General features: G+C 43.9%; 1 protein-coding gene across 2 annotated transcripts in view; it reads left to right on the forward strand.

Annotated features, from left to right (window-relative positions):
* Positions 1-476: 476 nt before the first annotated feature.
* GAB1 (GRB2 associated binding protein 1) overlaps positions 477-24729 on the forward strand; it is a 323032-nt gene continuing 298779 nt past the window's right edge. Inside the window, exon 1 of one of the 2 annotated variants that reach the window (XM_085641605.1) lies at positions 477-926. In XM_085641605.1, coding sequence (XP_085497731.1) covers positions 837-926 — 90 coding nt within the window. In that variant the 5' untranslated portion in view covers positions 477-836. The remainder of the gene's footprint in view (positions 927-24729) is intronic. The other variant, XM_085641604.1, reaches the window with a different exon arrangement.

Raw genomic sequence — 24729 nt, forward strand, 5'->3', positions numbered from 1 at the left:
TAACTGATTCCTGAGACTTCATCAAAGTGTAGAAGGCGATCAAGCCTGAACGGGATTAAGTGAGCCTGTTAAAGTGCACCTTGCAAGGCTCCAGATGTCAGATGGAGATATCACAAAGGTCACGGTATAAATGTCTACCAAAGAAAGAAATGTAATAAGCAATAAACACAATTTTAACAAAGAAAAAAACATTATTAACTCCAACTTCAGTGAGTTGCTCACACAGAGTGAGCGTGGAGGTGTAACACACTCACTCACGGAGCACGGCTCCAGGTTTGGGTACCGGAGGAGAGAAACCCCTCCACAGTTCAGTCACGACTTTGCCGGTGGGGTCGCGGTCGGTGACTGGACCTGCTGCTCTCGGACGCTCATTGGTATACAGGGAGGAGGGATGGGCCAGGGAAGCTTCCCAGGCAAGCGGGCAGACAAGAGAGCCTGGGAAAGGGGCGGGGAGAGGCCTCTGCTGGGCTGGAATTAAAAGGGAGTGTTAGAAAGTGAAGAAGGAGGGAGTGGAGGGCCAGTGCCGCTGCCTGTTTTCTTGAGCTCCTTCGCACGGCGGCTGCTCTGGCCCGGCTGGAAAGGGAGAGGCGTGCGGGGCGCGCTGACCCTCACCCAAGCTGGAGGGAGCGGAGGAAAGTTTGTGAGCCCAGGTCCAGAAGGCGAGGGGCTCCGGGATCCCGCCTGTAAGGAGAGTGTGGAGAGCCCGGGCTCTGAGCGGAGGAGCGGCCGGTCCGGGATGTGACTGCGGCTGCAGGAGGGACACGCACACTGCCGGGCTGCCATCCCTGCTGGGCCCGAGAGCGGCGGCGGGACGCGCGTCAGTCGGCTCCTCCGCCATGAGCTCCTCCAGTGGAAGCGGCGGCGGAGAGGTGGTCTGCTGCGGCTGGCTGCGCAAGTCTCCGCCCGAGAAAAAGTTGAAGCGCTATGTAAGTATGAGCGCTAAGGGGTCGCTGGGGCTACGCTGGAGAAGTGCTTACCCCGAGGCAGGGAGTAGAGTCCCTCTGCCAGAGCCACCTGAGGAATGCCTTGTTCTCCCAGTGACGGCCCCCCCTGGAGCGTGCACCCGTCTGAGGGGCTCAGCACCTTCTTGTCAGACAGGGATCGGCGCAGGGGTGGCGTTGGACGCTGCCTCAGGATCAGCTCATTTCCCTACCTGCCCCGCTGCCAGTACTTTAAGCACGAACTTCCTCGCTAAGCTACAAAACTACCTATTGTTTATATTCAGAACCATTCCTTCACTTTCAATTTGTTTTCTTCTGGCGTTGACCAACTTTCCTGTCACTGGGCTGCCGAGGAGGAGCGTAGGCCTGAACTTCCCACTGGAGGTGATAGGCAGAGTGCGTGCTGCAGGAAGGGGCAGGACAGGCAGGCCCGGTGCTGCCATCACAGCACACGGAAGGCGCCCGCTCCGCCAGCGTTGCCTCTTTCTCACACTGGTTGCTCTCAAGGAAACGCAAGCAGAAGTTTAGGCATGGGCTAGCTCGCTGCTGCAGGGTGGGAATCTGTAACTCGAGCAGATGAGATTGTGCAGCGGTGGGGGTGGACAGTCCTGAGATTTCCAGCGAGCCCCCAGGAGGCTAAAGCGTCTTTCAGTATTTTATTTGCCGAATTCGCTGTAAATGCAACACTTTCCCCATTAGTTACGGACTACCTGATAAAATGTTTGCTCTGTGTTTGCAGATGAATCCGTCTGTTGTGGTTTGTAATTAAAAACATGTTTCAGCGAGTGTCACTTACAAAATCTTTTGTAGTGAAAACAACATTTTGAGGCATGTACTCATCTTGGGTAGAAAAGTTGCAGTGTTGTGACTTTTCCCCTGACAGTTTTGTGTTTTATTGTGGAGGGCTGTGGATTTTACAAGGGTGTTGTTTCTTTCTAACATGGTGGTTTGGTGTTGGTCTTCCGGCTCACCTTCTTATTGTATTGTAGAGGTGCGTTTCTTTCGTTTTATTGATTCACTTTTGGATTGCGCCAAATTTGCACCGTACTGTACACTTACCCCAGTCTTTGACCTAAGTTGATTGGACACGCTCTGTGTAGAGGTTCGCTTTAACCGGTCTGCTTTATACCTGTTGACATAGTTGTGTTATTTCATGCGTTATGCCATTGTTATAATTTAAAACCGTGGTTGTTTTTTGCTTTTTTGGGGGGAGGGTAAGTTTCTCCCCCACCCGTGCCATCAGAATACCCTAGAATATAGGCACATACCGTTGGGGTGGGGATGCTACAAGTTGCTATTTAGTGCAGTTGCACGAACTAATTGACGAAGAACAGGTTCGATCATCCAGCTTTGAAGGACCGTGCGAGGGCATTACCTTCCATCGAATATGACCATGACATGATAAAGCCTTTAAAGAGCAAGGAGGCCTGCGATCCTGGGTGAAAATGCAGAGCGGTCTTGGATCATGAGCTTCCCAAACCTGTTAGAATATATTCTAACGCCATATTGAGGCAAATGTCGGCTACCAGATTATGGCTGCAGTGGTGCAGGTCTAGTCCATTAATATATGCGGTAGCACTTTCGGATGCAGAGGGTTTTGAAGTCCCAGTTGTGTGGTATCTTAGAATGACCTAACCATTTGCTAGAAGTAGCGTGAACAGCTGACGAGTGATTACACTGACCATTGCAAGGAGACAGTAAGGTATATTTTAGCCATTCGACTACTGTAGGTATCTGTGCAGATGCTTGCATTAAGCAGACCCTTTAACTTTATGGCCCCTCCGTCTTGTCTGTTGTGCTAATTGTACAACATCTGCTGCCACTTCCTATCTCGGTGCTGAACAGGCTACTGGGTCCCGCAGCTTCCTTTTACCTACAGCAACAAAAGCTCATCGGCTAGGTTGTCTCCATCTGACAGGCTTGAGATGCCTTGGGCTGTGGTCCTTTGTACACATCCAAGGGCTGTTGCATTATTTGATTGGACAGCTTGGCAGATAACTTGCTGCCGTTTTCCAGGGAAGAATTGCTCACATTAAAACACACCCGTTCACTCCCAACACTGAAAATATAATATCTGTAGTCCATGTTCAGTGGCAGTATACTTAATATCAGGAGAGATGAATATAGAGATAATGCCGGGCCACTAATTAATTATGAATATATGTAGAATATATCAAATACCTACTTGACTTTACGTCTCATGTAAATATCAGTTGAAATCAAATGGCCTCTCTATGATGAACACTTTAAGATATCGCTTTAGTAATAATCACAGACTTGATGATCCTCTAAATCATGATTATATAGTAAAAGAGTTGGAGTTTTGGATCAGGTACAAGAGCCCTGTTATCTTTTACCTGAAATAGACCAGAAATACCCCCTGGTCGAAATGTAACGAAACAGAAAAGGTTTCAGGGAGGATTCAACTGTACCAATGCATTATAAATCAGCGTAACTTGGAAGTACACCCCCTTCACCTAAAGACTCAGTCAAAAATCTCGGGGTAATTTGGGATACCAATCTCTTTTCAAAAACAAATCTAGTCAGTATCCGCGGCCTGTTTTTCTAAGATGAGGCTGATGAAAAAATTCATCAATTTCCTTCCTAGCCATACTAGGAAAACTATCGTGCAGGCTGTAATCACTTCCCATCTGGATTACACCAACGGACTGTACCTTGGTCTCTCCCTGGGCCTCCAGCGTCGCCTCCAGACAGTCCAGAATGCTGCTGTCTGTCTGGTCTGTGGGCTCCCCCTTCGTGAACGTATCACTCCCCATCGACATAGGCTGCACTGGCTCCCGGTTCATAAAAGGGCGGAATTTAAGGCACTTACCCTTGCTCATCGTGCGATCAAGGGTAAGGGTTTCGCATACTTATCCTCCTGCCTTCGTCCATATAGCAATACCAGACTTCTCCGCTCGAGCTCCAAACATCTCCTTTCTACTCCCAGAGTTAAAAAAGCTCGTTCTGGGGGAAAAACATTCCAAGTCTGTGCTTCCTTCCACTGGAACAAGCTACCCTTTCCATTCGGACCATCCAGGAGGAACTCCCCTTCCGGAGAGCTCTGAAAACTTTTCTCTTCTGTTGATATCTATTGAGTTCAGACACAGCTTCAGCTCTCACATAAGCGCCGGGACACCCCGTTGGGGTATCTGTGCGCTATACAAGATTCCTTAATAATAATAATAATATCATATCAAAAATGTATTCGCCCACAAGTCATCTATTTCATAAAGTACATTTACATAAATAGAAGTGAGACTTAATATACCACACAGTACTTGAGCAAATTTAAAACGTGACATCAAAAGGAGAAGAGAAATTATAATATCTGTATAGAAGATCACATGACGTAGTGCTTAGATTTACTAATGGAGAACAGGCCAGTTCAACATTGGCATCGAATGCCAACATTGTCAGCCCTGTTTACAGGCAACTTTGCGGTAAGCAGCCACTACATGTTTCGTGGTAAACCCCACTTCTTCAGGGCCGTTAGTAGCTCGAAGTTGCTCCTCTCTTTTGTTCTTTAGAGATCAGTGTTAGATTGAACTTAATATTCCACTAATAATGATAGGGAGGCAATCAAAGAGATGCAGTTCTCACAGATCTGTTAATCACATGGAAGTACATTGAGATTTAGCTATTTATAACACAAAACAGGACATTCTATTAATGTAGAGGCATCAATCAATCAAGGCATTTATATAGCGCACTACTCACCCGGAGGGTCTCAAGGCGCTAGGGGAGGGGGGTCCGCTACTGCTCGAACAGCCAGGTCTTGAGCTGCTTCCTGAAGGCAAGGTGGTCTTGGGTCAGGCGGAGGTGGGTCGGGAGGGAGTTCCAGGTCTTGGCGGCCAGGTAGGAGAAGGACCTTCCTCCTGTGGTGGCTCTTCGGATGCGGGGGACGGCGGCGAGGGCGTGGCCGGTCGATCGAAGCTGGCGTTTGGGAGCGTAGAAGTTGAGGCGGCTGTTGAGGTATCCTGGGCCTTGGTTGTGTAGGGCTTTGTGTGCGTGGGCGAGGAGATGGAAGGTGATTCTCTTGTTGACCGGGAGCCAGTGCAGATCTCTCAGGTGTCCGGAGATGTGGCTGCGACGGGCGATGTCCAGGATGAGTCGTGCTGAGGCGTTCTGAATCCGCTGGAGTCTCTTCTGGAGTTTGGCGGTGGTTCCGGCGTAGAGGGAGTTGCTGTAGTCCAGACGGCTGGTGACGAGGGCCTGGGTGACCGTCTTCCTGGTCTCGGTGGGGATCCACCGGAAGATCATGCGCAGGATGTTGAAGCATGACGAGGAGACGGCGTTGACTTGTCTGGTCATGGAGAGGGAGGAGTCCAGGATGAAGCCCAGGTTGCGTGCGTGGTCTGTTGGTTTGGGTGCGCTGCCCAGGGCGGGGGGCCACCAGGAGTCGTCCCAGGCGGAGGGTGAAGATCCCAGGATGAGGACTTCCGTCTTGTCCGAGTTCAGTTTCAGGCGGCTGTTCGTCATCCACTTGGCTACGTCTGTCATCCCTTCGTGTAGGTTTGCGGTGGCGGGGTCGTTGGTGAGGGAGAGGATCAGCTGGGTGTCGTCGGCGTAGGAGATGATGTTGAGGTTGTGTTGGCGTGCGATGGCTGCGAGGGGGCTCATGTAGGCGTTGAAGAGGGTTGGGCTGAGCGAGGAGCCTTGAGGAACGCCGCAGATGACTTCGGTGGCTTCTGATCTGAACGGGGGGGAGGCGGACTCTCTGTGTCCTTCCGGTGAGGAACGAGATGATCCATTCCAGTGCCTTCTCCTGGATTCCGACGTTGCTGAGGCGCCGCACTAGGGTATGGTGGCAGACAGTGTCGAAAGCCGCGGAGAGGTCTAGGAGGATGAGAGCCGCTGTTTCTCCGTTCTCCTATGTGTTTCCAAAATAATCTAAAGAAGAGAAACGTCTTGCTACAAACAGCCCTGAAGAAGCGGGCTTTCCAACAAATCGTGCCGGCTGCTTACCTTGACATTGGCTGTAAATATGACCGTACATTTCTGCATTGCTCCCTAATATTGAACTAGCTTGTTCTCAATTAGGAAATCTAAGCTCTATGTCGGTGTGACATTATATATTTATGGTATCATTTCTCTTCTTTTGATTTCATGCTTTAAATTTGCTTAAGTCCTGTTCAGTATACTAACGAACTCACTATATTTATCTAAATTTATGTTATGAAAAGATGACTTGTGGGATAGTAATACATTTTTGGTTTTTATGATATATTGTACTTCTAAGATGTTTATTTATAAAGCATTGGTGCAGTTGAATCCTCCATGAAACAATTTGTTTAGTTAAATCCTGATTAGTCTGTCTAATAACAATTAATTATTAATTATTACTACTTATTTCATAATTTAGAAAGTGATTTCTTTGTATGGTCTAAAAGGGATTCACGTATATCCTTCACAATTACCCAGTTGATCTAGTAATCTGCTTATCAGATTTTCAAATGTGGCATCTACATCATTTATGATGTGCGCTGAATGCAAACTAGGTCTATCATTGTTGACAGAAAGCTTTCTGTCGGATGTCAGGGTCAGGAAATGTAAATAAACCACTTGACCGGTCAAAACAATCTTGTGTGTGTACATTGACAGTGAAGCATGGTGTTCATCCACTTTTAAAGATTTCAGAAGACTATCCTACCTAGGAAACTGTTGCAATGGTGTGGTTAGGCATACCAACTCATTCATAATACTTTTTGTTGTTGGCAGGTGGCTTGAGATATCTCTGTGGCTTGAAAACACATTTTGGTTGGATCCTGTTGGGCTCTTCCTTACCAAGATCATTTGATAGGGTATAAAAGAATTTTTTTTTTTTTTTTTTTTTTTTTATCAAATAACACCTTCTGGATCAGCACTTGGAGGGGATTGAGCAAATATTTGAGAAGGCATGGGCAGATAGGACCACTTGGGTGCAATGCTTGTGAAGTAGCTTATGTGTTATTTGATTCCACACTACTTGCTTCACACGTAGTGAATGACTGAGGAACAAAGAGAATAGTGTGGAGAACCTCATTGGTACAAAGCAAACCGAACACAGTCTTGAATTGGTTGTGGCTTGAAGGAATTTTATAAAAACTATTTAAGTGGTGCACTCGTGTAGCTCTCCTTTAGTAAATAGTATTGCGATTATCTTGTGTTTTTAGCTCAAATAGGCATGTGTGCAATCCTTGATTTTTCAATTTTAATATCATTTCGCAATATAGTTCTGCTACAGAAAAGGTGGGCTATGCGGTGATATTGGTTTCTTTCAAAGGAGATCAGTACCATCATTAGGGTGGGGTGCCAGTTTTTATAATTACTAAAGTATTTGTTGGAACATTAATTGTTGAGGACTGTGAACTAGAATCTTTAGCAATCTGTAGGTAACTGCATAAATTAAACCCAGATATACTGTAGTCATGTTTTGATGAAAGTTATACTCTCACCAGGTGAATGTCCACTGATAAAAGTTGTCAAAGTACCAAATGTGTTTGTGAACACCCTTGGCAAAAACCCTACACTTCACTAACATAATACAGAATTCAAAAGCTTCTTCTAAAGAACTTTGTAGCACAGTAAAAAACTTGCCAACCAGAAGAAAAGTTAAGACCACTGTAGCCAAGCCTTTTACAACACACTGGCTGGGTTTCTTCAGGCTTAAGTGAGGAATGTCTTTGATATATTTGCTGCTAACAAACATCTAACCCCAGTTTTTCAGCATGAGAAGGGCTTCCCATCCAGTCCAGAACTATTAAATACATTTGCCCTCTCAGTACTGAGTAGGTATTAAGCCTAACCAGGTCTACTAAGTCCGGCTCTCCTCTGGATCTGTGCCCACTATGATTATACATCCTGCCTTGGAGATTATAAGATCATATCTTGTTGAAATCTTCAATGAGATAATCACTGCAGGCCACTTTCCTCAAGAATGGAAAATAGCTTCTATTCCTCCTCTCTTAAAGAAACCAAGCCTTAATCCACCAGATCTTAACAGTCACAGACCAATCTCTCATTTGCCTCTTCAGGCAAAATTTTGGAAACTGCAATAAATCTTGAATTAACCTAATTCGTAGACGCTAATTATCTTTTGGACTCAATACAATTTGGTTTCAGAGGTGCTCATAGCACTGAATAGCCATTGATTGTAGCTTAAGAAGAATTAAGGGCCACACTGGATAAGGGAGGAAGGGTCGCCCTTATCTTGTTGCATCTCTCTGCGGCCTTTAAATACAGTCAATCATGAGTTATTGATTGACTGTCTTTTCAAATTAGGTATCGGGGAACCGCTTTCGCTGTCCTGAAATCCTTTCCTCTGAGAGGAAACAATTAGTCTCCATGAGCAACGTTATATCTGGGTTTTTTTTTTTTTGCATCTGCCATGTGGTAGGACACAGGGCTCTTCCTTGAGTCCTATCCTTTATAATCTATACATCACCCCACTGGCCAGGCTCATTAAATCCTTCAAGTTTTCAGTGTCCTCTTATGCTAAATGACACTCAAATTGTGGTCTCTGGATTTAGCAACCCAGACAACACTGCAATCTGATTTAATAGCTGTTTGAAACAAATTGGAAGAAAATCAGTTGTCTCAAATAGAGCTCTGGGAAAACGGAGGTTCTTCTCCTGGGCAATGATTGTTTCTTTTGGCGACCCAACTGGTGGCATCAAGAATTGGCTCTACTGCTGATCCCAGTGAAGAAAGTCGGAAATCTAGGAATTTTATTTGACAACAAGCTGGCTTTTGGAGATCAGGCTAATGCCCTAACTTCCCCAGTCTCTTCGCTTTGAAGATCGGGAAAATCTGTCCCTTTATCTCCGGGGACCTTCAGAAAATTGTAGTGAGTGCACTTGCCATATCCAAAATGGATTTTGAATGAACAGCATATGTCTTCGCAAATTACAGACACTGCAGAATGCATCATATCTTCTACTGGGGATACCTAAACATCAGTCTGCATCCCAGACATTGTTTAAGCTTCACTGGCTGCCAGTAATGAGATGGATTGAATTCAAAGCACTTTGCATGGCCTTTAAGGCATTACTTATTCTTCGCCCTGAATACCTGAGGTACAAAACTTTGTGGTATACCCCTTCCAGAATGCTTCGTTCCTCCACAACCAAATTGATGGCTGTCCCCAAGTTCAAATATGCTTATTGGGGGAGAGAAGCTTTATAACAAGCACTGCTAATTTATGGCACTCCCTTCCCCTGGTATTAAGGTAGAGTCCCAACCTACTCTACTTCAGAAGATCCTTAAAAACATGGCTTTTTTTCTCATTAACTTATCAGCGTTATCTTCAGGCAGCAGCACCAAAAGGCCTTTGAGCATTTGTGAGCTTTACAAGTTTAAAAATCAAATACAGTGCATAGATAAGAGAAGATGGAGTTTATGTATACAGAGAACCAGTACTTTGTTTCCTAATAAAGGTTGGCGTACCGTAACTGTATGCGGAACAGACCTACACAATATCCTTTTTTCACAGAAATTCAAGGAAAAACGAGGATGTACAAGTTTAGTCTTTTAAAAAATGTAATTTATGATTTTTGAATTGTAGGATTAAGAGGGGATATTCATGCAGAGGACACCATATGTATTTTTAACAAAAGTTAGCCGAATGATTATGGTGAAGGCTACCACTTTTCAGTTAGTGTGCAATTTTGCCATATAAGCCAGGCTGAAAGTGGTCACCATCCTTAATAGTCTTTGAGATGGTATCTCTGAGAGATTAATCTCCTGGAGTTACTGTCTTGAGTCTAGATTAGTAGTGAAAAAATGTTATTTGTATTGAGCAGTGATTACGTGACCATCCTAATGGATTTAAATTTACAAACCTATGACCTGCTATCTCATCCTTAGGTAAACGAATTAACTGAGATAAGTGGTAGTGGGTGCTAAACAAAAGTTTGACTTAAGACCACCTAACTGCAAAATGTGCCAAGAGGCCTCATCAAGGCTTATGTGAGTTGGTTGCAGTAATAAAGACCTAGAAGAGTTGAAGACCTCCCTGTGTTGAGTTGAGTTGACCAAAATTCGCAGTATTTGGATAAGATGCGTCTTCAATAGAAAAGCAAGCAGACGCTTACAAACACTATTAAATATCTAAAGAAGCGATCACCAATGGCACAGTGGGAATATTTGCATGCAGTTAGCATAAAGCCACCATATCCCTTTTGGAGACCTTTTGGGGGTTGTAGGAGTGTAGAAAACTGTAAGGGTGAATAAATGCCACTACAATAATGCAGATTGGCAATGTTTATTACAAGTGTCAATACAAGGCCCACAGGTGGAGAGAAGTGAAGCAAAACCTCTCACCACCAGCTCAACACAGTTTCTACCTTCCCCACATTCTACAATACGTCATAGCGAACGTAATGACATACCTCAGTGACATACTTACCATACAACATGTTCCCTTTTTTAAAATAAATAATAAAGAGAACAATATAATAACACTTAATGCCAAAAACAAAGAAAATTAAGAATATTTGGGGGGGAAAAAATCAATAAATAAGACGAGAAATATTATCAGTAATGACTCTACAAATTTTCTTCATTTCAAAATATGTTCCTCCAATTTCTTAAGCAACTTGACCACCTTTTTTACCCTGGAGACATATCTGAATTTAATTTCGATCACCAATCTCTACAGAAGAAGATGCCTCCGTGGTAATATCTGCCTAGGAGGAAAGTGAAACATCTGTGAGTAACAGAAGACTCATTACCACCATTATTATCTTCAGACACTTTTTTTTCCTCAGAGACCTCATTTAAATGTAAATTATCCATATCCCCCTCTCTGAACATCTTCTCCTGCCTAGGTTTAAGAATTACAACTGCACTTTTGTTCCACCATTCGTTTTTGTGTAATAACACTGCACTTTCTGATGCATTATCTACTTGAACAGATTCATAGAATTTTGAAGTACCTTTGCTACTCAAACCTAGTTTAATCATACATACCCAGTCTCCCTTTTGAATCATTTTGGGTTTGACTTGATTTATATTATCATGCTATTCAATGCCACTAGGTATGACTTTTTCTTCCCCCTCCCTAAAAGATGGGGAGCAACCCCAGTTGCCGAGTGTGGTGTAGTATTATAACGCCATAACTTATCTTTCAAAAATATAGAAATATGTCGATTAGTAGCCAGTGCAGCCTGGTTGCCCTCTTTCAGAAATATGTTGGCCCTTTACACTTGACCATTAGTCTTGGGACAGTACAAAGGCCCCCCTTTCCGTTCTAATACCATATTTTCCTAGGAGATGCAGCATTTTAAATTAAACAAATTGCCCTCCATTATCAGACATTAACACCTCTGAAATACCCCCCCCCCCCGCCCCTCTATAAATTTAATTACTTAATCAGAAGTGGGATTTCTCACAAAGGTATTTATATATCCATTTGGAAAAGTTTCTATTAGTACTGCCACTAATAATTGTTCTTGTCCCAACGGATCATATGGACCAGAAAAATCAATTGAAACTTTCTCCCAAGGCCTTTGTGGAATATCTTGGTAATTAGCTGCTTCATATGACCGTTTCCAATGTTTAGCCAAATTCACACAAACTGTGCAAGCATCAATGAACCTTTCAACATTAGCATCCTTGCCTGGCCACCAATAATGTTGTTTAAGAAATTTAGTGATGCCAGACACACCTGTATACCCAAGATGAGCCAGATCACTGAGTTTGTGTCCAAGTCCTAAGGGTGGTACAAATTATGTCTCACTTAAATGCTATTTTTTTTAAACTCAACTCACTAGACACCTGTGCATAACTTTGCAATCCTGAACCCAAATTCCTGCTAGGTGGCCACCCTTTCTGAAAATACTGTTTGACCCTCAACAGTTGTTCATCTTCAACAAACCATTTTACCCACTCAGATTCAGATATACTACCAGTACATGTGTCCAGCAAATCCACCACAGTGACCTCGCATTCATGCTGATCCAGAACAGTTTCATCTTTATCAACTTTTTGTGGCAATCTTGACAATCGGCTGTGTATTTATAACCCCAGCAATGTGTTGTATTTCAAAATGTAATTCATGTAGTGTAGCAATAAGCCTCACCTATCTTAAATAGCATTTTCCTGATCTCACACCATCCAACATATTAACCAAAGGTTTACGATATGTAACCAACATAAATGACGCCCCACCCCCCCCCAAACAAAAATTCTTCAACTTTCCCTCTGCACAAATGCAGGCGAAAACCTCTTTTTCTATTGTTCTATAATGCAGTTCTACCCCTCTCAATGGTCTGGAAATAAAATAAATCGCCCTTTCCTTGTTATAAACTATTAGAGCACCTACCCATGAATTGAGCACCTTCCCTAGTTGAACTAGCATCAAAAGTCACATAAAACTTACCAAGTGGATCAAAAGTGTTAAGAGCAGGTGCCTGTGCAATTAATGTTTTGACCATTTCACAGGCATCATATTGTTTATTTGTTCATGCAAATGGTACCCCTTTCTTCAAACGTTTTCGCAATGGTTCCACAAAAATGGGATAGCCATGTACGGATCTTGCGTAGTATTCTCCTAATTCTGCAAAAGGACCTTAAGGAATCCTTGTCATACAGCATTCTTTATAGCACTAACCAAGTCTGCTTTGAGAAGAATGCCCTCACTCTTAATCCTATGACCTAAGTAATTAATCTCCTTTACTTGGGATTTGCACTTACCTCTCCTTATAGTCATACTCTGCTTTCTAATGTATGAAGTAAACAATGTTAACAACCCATCACGTTTTTCACTTGTTTTTGCAAAAATAAGTGTCATCGTGGAAAGCTTGCACCCCCCATCAAGTCCTGAAACAAAGCCTCTATTAATTTCTGAAAAATAGTGCCCACTGAGGCCAACCCAAACGACAGCCTTAAAATGCTATAAACCCCAAATGGGGTAACACAAGCTGTTAAATCTTTTGAGTTGTCTTCTAGTGTCACCTGATGATATGTCGACTTGAGGTCAATAATCGAAAAACATTTAGCTTCATTGACCGCCGTAAGCAATTCCTGCATTCTTGGCAATGGAGGACCATCACCTACAATATTTTTGTTTAATGACCTCAAGTCAACACAAAGCCATAAATCTCCATTCTCTTTTAAAGCAATGACAATCACCATAACCCATTCCGAACTAACAGTTGTTTCAATGATACCATCTGCACATAACATATCCAAGTGTCGTCTGAGCTGTTAGCGAACTCCCAGAGGTACCATCCGTACTTTGTGCTGCACAGGAAGCGCATCCTTTTAAAGGTTAATCCAATGAGTAAATCCATTCACTTGGCCAACTTTGTCTGCAAATATTGCACTATACTTTTCAGTAATCTTCACCACATTAGGTTCCTGAACTTCCATATGGTTCAGCATGATATCCCTTAAAACAGGACAATCCGTACCTGGAGATAACATTACTCAAAGTTTTCAGATCATGCCATCTGACAAACCCCTTTCCATTGACTGCCACATAAATCTTTGTATAAATGTTGCACCCTTGAAACTACAGATTGTCCTCAGAGTAGCCCAACCTTTCATTCTCAAAGTTGCCAAATGCTTCAGGCTTTACTTCCATTTTCTTTAAATGTACATGCTTTCACTTGTGTTGAAAACTATTCTTAGACACTAATGGTGATCAGAGAGCCCGAATCGAGCCATAACAACCAAAGCCACTTTCCCAATGTTTCCCTCACCCAGTGGTGCTTGAAACCCTGAACCAACTACATTCACATTAAAATTGATATGAGAAATCCATTCTATGGGTCCTGGGCGGCGGGGGCGTGCTTGGCTTGTGAGCGTTGTCGGTACAGGTAGTGCATGGCGGTTTGAAATATATCTGGGTATATCGGTCTGCTTCTCCCACCATGGCTTGGAGCGCAATCTCGCGCCAGTATGGTATCGTGTGCGCAAAAATCAAGACCTGGTCTTGTGGTCTTGCATGTCCCTCTCCATCTATGGCCGGTCGGCCATCTTTAAGATGGTATTGCTCCCACGCTTGCTTTATCAACTACAGAATCATCCCTACCCGATTCCTCCGCGGTGGTTTCGTCAGTTGAACTCTGCGTTGGGTCAGTTCCTGTGGGATAGTGGGGCGGGTAGGGTGGCAATACGGACCTGTTTTCAGTCCACGTATTGTGGGGGGCTGGCCACCTCGGATATTTGGTCCTATTATAGGGCATCCCATTTGGGGTACGGGGCGGACCTGGCATACGCTGTTGAGCGGCGCTGTATGGGCGATCATACTCTTCACACTATTCTTTACTCTGCCCAATTGAGACGCACCCTACCGCATCCTACCGTCGGCCACGTGGATAGTATTTCAAATCTGGAGGCACACTACGGAGGATGGGCTGGTGGAACAGGCTTACCCGTGAGACCCCACTATGGCACAATGGCCGCTTTCCACAACTGGCAACTCTCGCTGGGTTCCGTGACTGGGACAGTATTGCTATCTCCACCTTGGGTGACGTCATGTGGGGTACGGTATTAAAATCCTTTCAAGAAATGCAGAATGACTTTCAGATGCCGAAGACCCAATTTTTTTTTTTTTTAAGTACCTACAATTTAGACATGCTATCTCTTCCAGTCTCGAGGGTCTGGCTTCGCTCGCTGCCGGAGTTTAGTCCAGTGGAAGCCAAGGGGACCTCCTAGACCATAAGATTTCCAAAATCTACCAGTCCTTGGTTATGCACTGTTCCCCCATCGCTGCAACGCTTGCGGGAGACCTGGGAGGGTGACGTTGGTCAGTTAGATGAGGAAGACTGGACAGAGGCTCTGGCTTCTACGCGGGGGTGCGGCCATAGCGATGAGCCTGCGGCTTATACAATTTAAATCTCCATCTAGTTTTTCACCAGGGTTAGGCTCTGGAGGGTGGGCTTGGTGGCTTCCCTGGAGTGTCTCCGCTGCAACCACGAGTATGGGACCCTGTTACACACTGTATGGCATTGCAGTGCTTTAGCAAGATTCTGGTGGGGGTTGTTTGGTTGTCTCTCTGAAGTGCTGGGGTGGGAGCTCCCCATTGTCACCGAAACTAGTTCTCCTGCATGTGATGGAAGGGTTCGGGGGCAATATCTATGTCATCTCCTGCCACTGAGTTTTACCTTGGCGAAAAGGGACATAACCAGGGCCTGGAATGCGGCAGTTGCACCCTCGGTCTCGGTTTGGAAAAACAGTATTGACTTTTGTATGGGCTTAGAGATTTCCCCCCCCCCCCACACCATATTTGAGGCCAAGGAGTGCCCCCGGAAGCATTGCAAGATCTGAAGGCGCTGGGCAGATTATCGTGGCTTGGAGCTAGAGCCGCCGCGGGAGAGCCGGAGTCGAGACCCAGGGTGACCTCCATGCCTTCTATTGTTTGTTTCTCCTGTACTTTGCAGTTACGTGCGCTCTGGCCGCACTCCATGGAAGGGAATGGTTTAGTGGATAATGGGATCTTCTAGTGTTCAATGGCAGTTCGGATCAGTGACAAGTTACCCTAGAATTAGAGGACAGTGCTTTGGGGGTGGGTTGGTTGTTTTGGGGGTTTTATGATTTTATTTGTATTGCCTTTCACATTCTTCTGTGTTTCTATGAAAAATGGTCATATTCAATTTGTATCTTACATGCGGCAGTTGTCTCTGGGGTTCATAGTTCTGCTCTATATGTGGTATTGTGACAAATAAAATCTGTTTTCCCCCAAAAAATTGATATGCGGGTCATACTACATAAAAACCATATTCTCCAGATTGTTACTTACGTCATTTACCGGGTTACTTACATCATTCACATCTTTACACTCCCACTTATCCCAGATTTCATACTCCTGCAGACACTTTTAAAACGCCCAATTTTGTTGCACTTGATGCATCTCCTTTTAGTTGCAGGGCACTCTGGATTATTACTAAGATGTGTCTTCGAACCACACCTATAACAACTGGGTCTTGCTTTGGCACCACTAGGTTTAAAAATCCTCCTACTAACTTGTACTGTGGAGAAGTGTGGCTCAATGATTAGAGCGGCAGACCCTGCTGCAGAGGTCTAGCCCGGGACCAGGGTTCAATTCCCTGCCTCGGCGGGTCTTGGGCTCAAAAATTCCACGGACCTGATAATTCTCGCCTCGGTGCCATTCTAATCATGGAGTCCCACTCTGCAACTCTGGGCAATAGCTTGCTTAATCTCCACAACGGCCCCACAACGCTAAGGATGCCTGGCCTTCACCTTGGGGGTGCCCAGGAGTGGACGCCTCACAGGGAAAAGCCAGGATGGGTTCCACAGCGGTATTCGTACAAGCGCCGAGAGACCTCCGGGTAGTCGTGCGCTATACAAGTATCCATACATACATTTACCGCACACACTGGCAAACTTGTAATCACCTCTTCCACAGTTAACTCTTTGAATGATAAAATGGATCTTTCTGTCCCCTTGGCTACATCAAGAACCTCAGACAATGATCGCCTTCGCCGCCAGATGCTGGAATTGGTTGTAAGTTATAAAAGATCTCAAAAGCCGCAGTTCCCAAAAAAAGAAACAACAATGCTAGTTTCCTTTCTGCAGAAAATGCTTTGCCGTCATTGGCAATCGGATAATTCCTAAAGGTTTTAAACATTTCTTCCAAATTACTGGTGGCTTACCTTCCACTTGTAAAAATACAGATGGTTAACTGAACATCTGTGCGTTGGCCATGTCTCGCCGTTGATCCTACTACAAACACAATAAAGTCAATTATGAATGCTATGTAGAAAATTGGCTATTGTTTGTAATATATATATTTTCAACCAATTCACAAAGCAGTATGCACAACTATAGAATAAGCCCCTAAAATAGATGACCTGATGAGGGTGTGCATATCACCATGGACTAAATATGTACACTATTTGTGTCACTGACACTGTGGAAGTCACTGATGGAACAATCTCAAATAGTGTGCACGTCACTGATACTGATGCGCTTCAATGACTTGTGCGAACGAAGTGGGTGTGCGCGTCACAGACACTGACATGCTGTAAATAATCTCTCCTAACAGCAGATCTAAGTGTTGCATCCGGTGAAATATATCCAGGTTAAAGATGGCTGCTGCGTTAATTTGCAACGTGATGACATATGTGCGGTGCTTCTAACACAACGTTGAATCGGCTCCTCCTACGGGACTGCAAGTGCACGCACCAGTCATGCTTCGTCCTCATTCCATGGAATGTGCACATGACAGCCTTTCTCTGTTCATCAGCAGAATGTGCACACTAGGCCCTACCGTGGCTTTCAGCTGTAAATGGCCATGCAGGAACAAGCGATGCAGGTACAAACAAACATATTATATTTGCAGTTCCTTTGAGTGGTGACACCAGTGGTTCTAACAATTCTCCTCCACTGCAGAGTACCATCCTTCTGGCAATTCTGGACGAAGTTCTCGTCGCTGCTGATATCTTCACAGTGGGCAGACGCTGTAACCATTGCTTGTCGCCATTGCAAAGATGAATTAATGCTACAAAATAATGTGCGTTGGCAATGTTTACTTCGTGTATCAAAACAAGGCCCACTGGTGGAGAGAAATGCACAACTGCTCACTACCAGCACAACACCGTTTCTATCCTCCCCACATTATACAATGCGTCATAGAGAACGTAATGACATACCTCAGTGACACTGAAGAGAAAACACAAAGTCCCTAGAGAAGGGTAGCGGGTGGGGCAACCGACTTAGTATTATACAATGGGCATCCCTCGAGTATTATACAATGGGCATCCCTCGATATGGATCAAGCGTTGAGCAAAAACAGAGAGCAGCAAAGTTATACATTCAATTAGACATTTCAGTGTATAATAAAACAATAGTTAACATAAGTATATTCATTAAATTGATTTAAGCAGATAAAAATATGAAACACAATATATCTCGATTCATACCGTATTAAAAATGTCCTCACTAGAAAAGTATGCAATCTATTTATACTTTTCAATAAATAAGCAAAAACTTAAAGTCGACGCTGTGTTTCGGTGAAAACGTGACTTCTTCACCTTCTTCAGGACAAAGTTTTCAACAGGTCTAAATAGCAAACATCTCGTTATGACATAAAAATAGCCAATGTTATAAAAACTACCACATTTTGACAAAATTAATCCCAATAGACACTAAGATCATATGGGCTAAACTCTTTGCTGGTTTTAGCAGTATAGTACATTGTCTAGTAACTATAGGGGCACCTAACACGTGGATATCAAGGCTTTTCTTGGATTTAGTGGCCTAAATCTAAGAAAAGCCTTGATATCCACAAATTCTTAATAGGTGGGTTCCAAATAAATTTTTGTTTCTTACCCCCTATCTATATGGATCATGTGTTAGGGGCATCTATCAGACGCCGCATCTGCTGGCTGCTTCCGCTGGTCCTGCACCTGGGTGAGTGTTGTAGTCTCTTCGTGGAACCCCACCTCACTTCCGGTGCCTGGGAGAGGAGCGCGTGTGTCCTGCAGCATCCGCTGTGCTGCCCGACCCGGCCTCCCGCCAAACTCCCTGTCAGTACCTCTCCGAGTGCTCACTCGTGGCACTCTTCCCCTGTCACTCTTTCGGGACCTTGCCCCTGTCCGGGGGTGCTGCCTATTTATGCTCTCTCTCGTGTATCACTTTGCACTCTGCTTATATGTCACTCTCTCAATACCTCTATCACTCACCTAGCTCGCTCTCTCTTTCGCAGCTCTGTCTCTCTATCATGCCCTGTCTCTCACTAGCACCCTCTGTATTTCTGTCGCTCTCTCGTGGAGCCGCTGGATAGTAAAACCCAACAACTCTGAATGACCAAGACATCTGCAAATGATCTCTGAAAGTCACTGTATGTACCATGTCCTCGTGCACATTAATGGCAGGTTGTTTTGAAAGCTGTCTGTATTTTTCTGTTGCTCCTCTCCACGGACTTCTCTGCCAGCCCTGCCCCCCCCCCCCCTCTCCCCTCTAATGTCCATCTTGGTTCTGTGCACCTCTCTCCGGGTGTTTCCCACTCCCTCTGTGTCTCATGCAGTCTCTCTCTCACTGTCTCCCGCTCTACCCCTCACGCTCTCTTCATTGACCTCTCCCCATACTGCGTTCCTTCATGCTGCTGCTTTTTACCTTCCGTTTCTCTCTCGTGTTCTGTCTGTCTCTGTCCCTCTCACAGCTCGTGTCTGTGTCTCTGTGCAGCCTGGCCTCTATCCTCCTCTGTCTCTCCACCCACACCCCTCTCGCCCTCAGTGTGGTTCACGCTGTACCCTGGCCTCTCTCTCCACCTCTCTCTCGCGTCTTCCCTGTCTATCTGGCTCAGCTTTTGTCTCTCTCCTCAGCCCGTTTACTCCTGTCTCCCTTCCTGCAGTCCTGACCCCCTTGACAGCGTTTTCTGTCGTCCTTTGCATTCTCTTTAACACACTGTCCCTCATCAGTGCTCTCCATCACTGACCTATATCTCTTTACATCTCAGACTGTATTCTTTTCTCCCCCTCACCTCTCATGTTCTCCCCCCTCCATCTCCCTCTCAGCTCAGTCGGCTCTCTTCAGTTCGATGCTCTCCAAGCCTTCACTCCTTTCCCCGCCATAGAATCTCCCGCTTTTTACTTCTGTCATCATCAAAGTAGCTTTTATTCTGTTTTAAGAATACAAACCATAACAAGCATTTTGCAATGCAATAGGTCTCGCCTTTGGGACCTTATAAGTGTTTAGCCATGTAACAGTTGATGTTGTTGCACCAAGGATATTGTGCTGGATAACTAAACACTTATAAGGCGAGACCTATTGGCTAGTCCAATGAATGTATTTGTTAAGCAGGGGGAGATAATGTGCTTTGCCCAGAATCACACGATGTTGAGCGTCATTGCCGAGACTCGAACCTGGTTCCCCAGCTTCGAGGTCAACCGCTCTCTAACCGTAAGGCTACATCCTCTCCCCCATTAAATGCTTACAAGTCTGGTTACCTATTGTGAATAACGTTATCCTGGCATCTCTTGGTTCAGGAATTGGCTTCATTCTTATCATTTCAGGTAGACTTAACTAAAGCCAACTTGAAGATGCTGATCTCGAGAAGTGAACTCCTTATATTCCTTTCTGGGAGTATGTGACATACCCAATATAGTTTATCACCACAATGCCGATGTCCCAAGTAATTATCTAACCACCACTTCCTTTCCCAGGAGGCTCAAACGGAGAGCAGATCTTTGGGACATGGCCGAGCAGCATAGTCCCCACTGAAAGGAAAGTTAACTCGTAAAATCGCTTTACTTTTTTCTGAGCAGGCAAATGAGAACATAACCAAGCACCACGGTGGGTTAGCCCAGCGGGGCAAATGTTTTGTTTTGAACTAAAACTGTATTTAGTTAGGCATGATTAGGTATCCATGTTTTTTTTGCTTTTTCTTAGAAAACGTAATTTTGAGATTACTCTTAGATGACAGAACAATTAGCGGGGCGGGGTGATTGCTGGTACAACTTGAGGAAAGCCTTGCTCGGCACTCTGAATCAACAGGGAATGGACAAGCGGCAGCTTCATTGACATTTTAAGCCTGGAACTTTGATAACTTTAGAATGGTGGAATGTGTGCAATGATTTTGGACACTCTGCCATCAATGGGGGCAAAATGCTGCTACATTTGGAATTGCAAAATAGTTTATTAATGCATCTATGTTAGAATCTTTCATAAATTATGGTCATGATCAAACAAGCATTTTTAGTGAGCTTTTAACCGTGTAAAATCAGCACTTTTGCTGTTGTCCCTTTTAGCTGGATAATCTGAAAGGGTACTTGATATACGGAATAAAAATGTATTTTAACTGCTTACCCATTGTCGACTTAACACCTCCTCCATCTCCGTCTATGAAAGCTTGAGATACCTTTAAAAAAATCCTCAAATGTTATCTAGAGTTGCTGCTTTTTGGTCCGGTTATATATCTGGACTCCTATTCGACATGTTCAAAGCTTATCATGAAATGGCCCCTACTCCTTTGATTCATACATTACTTTTGTAAGCTGACCAATCCTTCTGTGATTTGTCCCCATCAGAGCAGCCACATTCCTCTGTTTGCTTGCTTGCCATAATGGGAGACTGGCGGACCTGCTGCCTCCCCTCTGGGCTAGTCGAAGACACATATTGGATACGGATCTTGGTGGGGCGCTGCAGCACACAAGCTTAAATCTTGTTTAGAAGCCTCCGAAATGAAAAACCTCTGGTATGACTGGAGGCTTGTTACTGTTAATGTTTGAGTTTTTAGTGATGCTTAATGTTGGAGAACCCTTTCCTCTCCAAATCCCTATAGTTTTATTGCACACGTGCCTGTGTGTTTTCAAAGACTAATCTGATCACAACATAGAGTGATTAAAGTGCTTGTTTTATGGCAACCAAGTTGTAAGACTGACTGAAAGAGTTGGAATGGCAGGGCACTTTTCAGGGTTTCCCTGTCTTGTTTTCCTAAAGTTAGATCAGTCTTTTAGAACTGGAGGTCGCACAACATATACTTTATGTTTAACTTGGTAGTTCAACATGATGGCATTGACCACCATCGTATTATGTAAAATGTTGGCCTCGGAATTACTGCTTGCCAAAGCAGTCTATTACCACCCACTCCACGGTCTTTAACTAGCTGCTTCATTTCCCAGGCTTTACTTAAATACATCATTCATTCCGAATATAATGGGTTTATTCTGCTGTATTGAAGAATTTCTACAATACTTTAAAACCTTGATGGGGCTGTGAAATTCCCCATTTCATATCCGGGCCCTGGGTGTCCCTCCGGTGTGCATATTTGATTGGGAGTTGTTTGTAGCTAGGCCTATGGTGGCGGTGTTGAGTGAGGATCCGAGATGCAAACTAAACACTGTCCTTGGTCCACGGTGAGTGCAGTATAAGTAAAACCCATATGTTGCAGGTAACTTAATGTGTTGCAGAAAAGTGTGAGAAAAGACAGTCGTGCATGAAGAAACCTACAGCTTTGGGTTTGTTTTGCTCTTGAGAATATCTGGTCAAACAGTACCAGAGGATGTTGGAGTAGAACCGGTGGGAAGGCTGTGATTAAGTGTTTATTTCTGTGTAAATCACAGAGCAGACACTAAAAGAGTACAAACACTGAGCTACAAAATTGGTTGCAGTCTAATTGCAATGATGAGAAAGCCCGAGACATCAATAGGTACATCTTGGGGGAGAAAGGGGCAAGTGTTGTAGGACGGCAATCCTGGAAATATCCCTAAAATATGTACATATGGAGAATGAAGATAGAACTTTCAAAGGAGAAAAGTCAACTGTCTGTAGGTAGTCCCTGTTTCTATTGCTAGCAATCATGCCCTAACCAGGAAAGGTGTGATAGACCACTTTTCAAGAAGGGTTCCAATATTGTAAAGCAACTATTGATGTTTTTTTCTTTCTTACTTAGTTGGAAGCATGTGGATTATTCTGTTAGGGTTCTTGTCGATGTTGGCCTCTGCACAAACCAAGTGCTTCTAGACTTTGTTTAGGTTCCACGCCTGTTATGCGTCATTCTCCAGTCTATCATTGGCGATGCCATAAGGTGTGTCTGTTCCACCCAGATGGTTACGTATTTACTTGGATCTATTGCCCCACCCTCACCTGTCGGAGATGCTATGTTTAGTGCCTTATGGCCCTACAAGTGATAGAAATCCTCTATAGAAGTGTTGATTAATAGTCATAGAAATGTAAACTATGCAGTGAAACTCCCAAATTCCTTGTTCAGCAAAATTTACAATTTTGCAAACCCTCCCCTCCAAGCAAGAGTTTTGTGTTGAAAATAAACTACAAACTTAACACAACTAATCCTACTAGGAAAAGGAAACCTACTACTAATCTACAACCTATTTATTTACCTATAACATTAAGCTCCAGAGCAACATGCTACTTGCCGCAAAGAGCTTCAGCGCCTCGTAGGCGGTATTTAGAGTGACCAGTGGGAGACTTTCACCTCAAAAAATTTCTTGCCACAAAAACTGTTATGCTCAAGGTGTGTGTTTGCTTGAAAAATGCTATGTGAAGCATGAACAAATCACATTTTGCTATAAAAGCATAATTTCCCGTAAGTGCATGAAAGTTTCTTGCATTTTTGTGAGAAAATAATGCAGTTTCGCACAAGTCTACTGGTAACGTGAAGTCTGTTACCTTTCTAGCATAATACCAGAGGAAAATTAAGGCTAAACCAGTGCCAGAGGGGGTGTGGGGGTGGGGGGAGCTGTTGTGGTGAAGTGAATGGGGGCACATTCCTGCTGTCCATTGCTCCAGAGTTTTTAGTAAAATGCTAGTGGTATTATAAAGTACTGAGTAAATGAAATAAAACATTTTTTGCTTGTATTTAGCCATCCTTTTATTGTTGCTTACCTCGGGCATCCCACTTTCTAGACCCTCCCAGTAGAGTAATTCTCACTACAACAAATTGTGTTTAAACTTTTTATGCTCAGCCCGCTTGCCAAGCATGCATTCTAACCGTTGGTTCTGCAGTACTACTACCAGAAGTATCTCAAACCGAACATTAGTGGCCAGAACCATTGATGATGGAATTTAGAATATAAAACTAGTATTTAAGAGTACAGTTTACAATTATTTTTAATCCTTAATGGAACTCTGGAGATAATGAAGTGTAATCATCTCATTTCCATATTGTGAGTGCTAGAACAGTTGGATTGCAGTTGCAATTAGTGAAATCCCACCAGTATGCCATATTTTCCAACTTCAAAAAGTTCTAGGCTACGAGTGTAAACAACTCTTGTTCACTGCGGTCAAACTGAGGTGCCGGGGATCGGACTTTGGGTCTAACGCTGCTAAATACAGCACGTCGCGGGCTGATCTAATACGCAGCCCTTGCACCAGCACGAGATTTACCTTGCATCGTTGATATATGCTATAATAAGCCTTTTTTCGTGGAATACATGCAACTTGCCCGGCCATAGTAAGGCTGGGACGGAATTCTAACCAGTCAGAAGGCACATAAGACTGTTTCATTTACTTGAAGCCCTGAGGAAGTCGCGGGTGTCTTGTCCTGAACGACGAACCACGTGTTGGCTGGAGTCCCAACAACAAAATCATTAAATTATTCATATTCTCTATGTATTTGCCCTGAAACTTAAGTTATTGACTTGTTATAATCATTGCAATGTGTGCCAGGGCTTGATTCAAATTTTGTACAGATCTGTTGATCTGAATGGTGAGGTTGTTGGATGATTACCTCCTCCCTGGGCACCTATGTTAATTGAGCTACCAAATACTTACTGCAAATAGTGAGCACCAATTCCATCCAGGGTACAATCATCCCAATAAGTATTCACAACTCTTGTTCCCATTTGTACGAACTTAAAACATTCCTAGTTTTCAGACAATGTAGCATAAGTGGTTTTACCTCCGAAAAGTATTTTGACTGTAGTTAAATAAAGTTTTATGTGCAAACAGAAATTTTTGCAAAACGTATTCATGCAGGTTGCCCACCTGGTGGACTGTCTACATGTGAAATGAAGAAGCAGAACAGGGAGACTCGGTGGGAAATCGAAAATTCTTAAACATTTTCATAGAAATTCATTTTCTCTTACCAGACAAATGGTAAGCAAATCAAATAGACAGAGCTGATAGTAAAATTATTTCACACCAAATATGAACATGCATAGGTACCACACTGTATCATAGCAGGACCTGCATGATGGTGTGCAAATTCAAAACAATTGTAGCGGTCATTGGTATGAATTACTTTCTTTGATTTCAAAGACTCAACACACATTCATTCTGCTCTCTAGCCAACTGTATTTGCATTTGTTCATCTTATTTCCCATAAAAGGTGCTTGGGACAGTGCTAGTCAAAGATGGTGTGCCTTTCATTGTGATA

The sequence above is a fragment of the Triturus cristatus genome, chromosome 2_2 (genome assembly GCF_964204655.1).
Source record: "Triturus cristatus chromosome 2_2, aTriCri1.1, whole genome shotgun sequence".
NCBI classification, from domain to species: domain Eukaryota; kingdom Metazoa; phylum Chordata; class Amphibia; order Caudata; family Salamandridae; genus Triturus; species Triturus cristatus.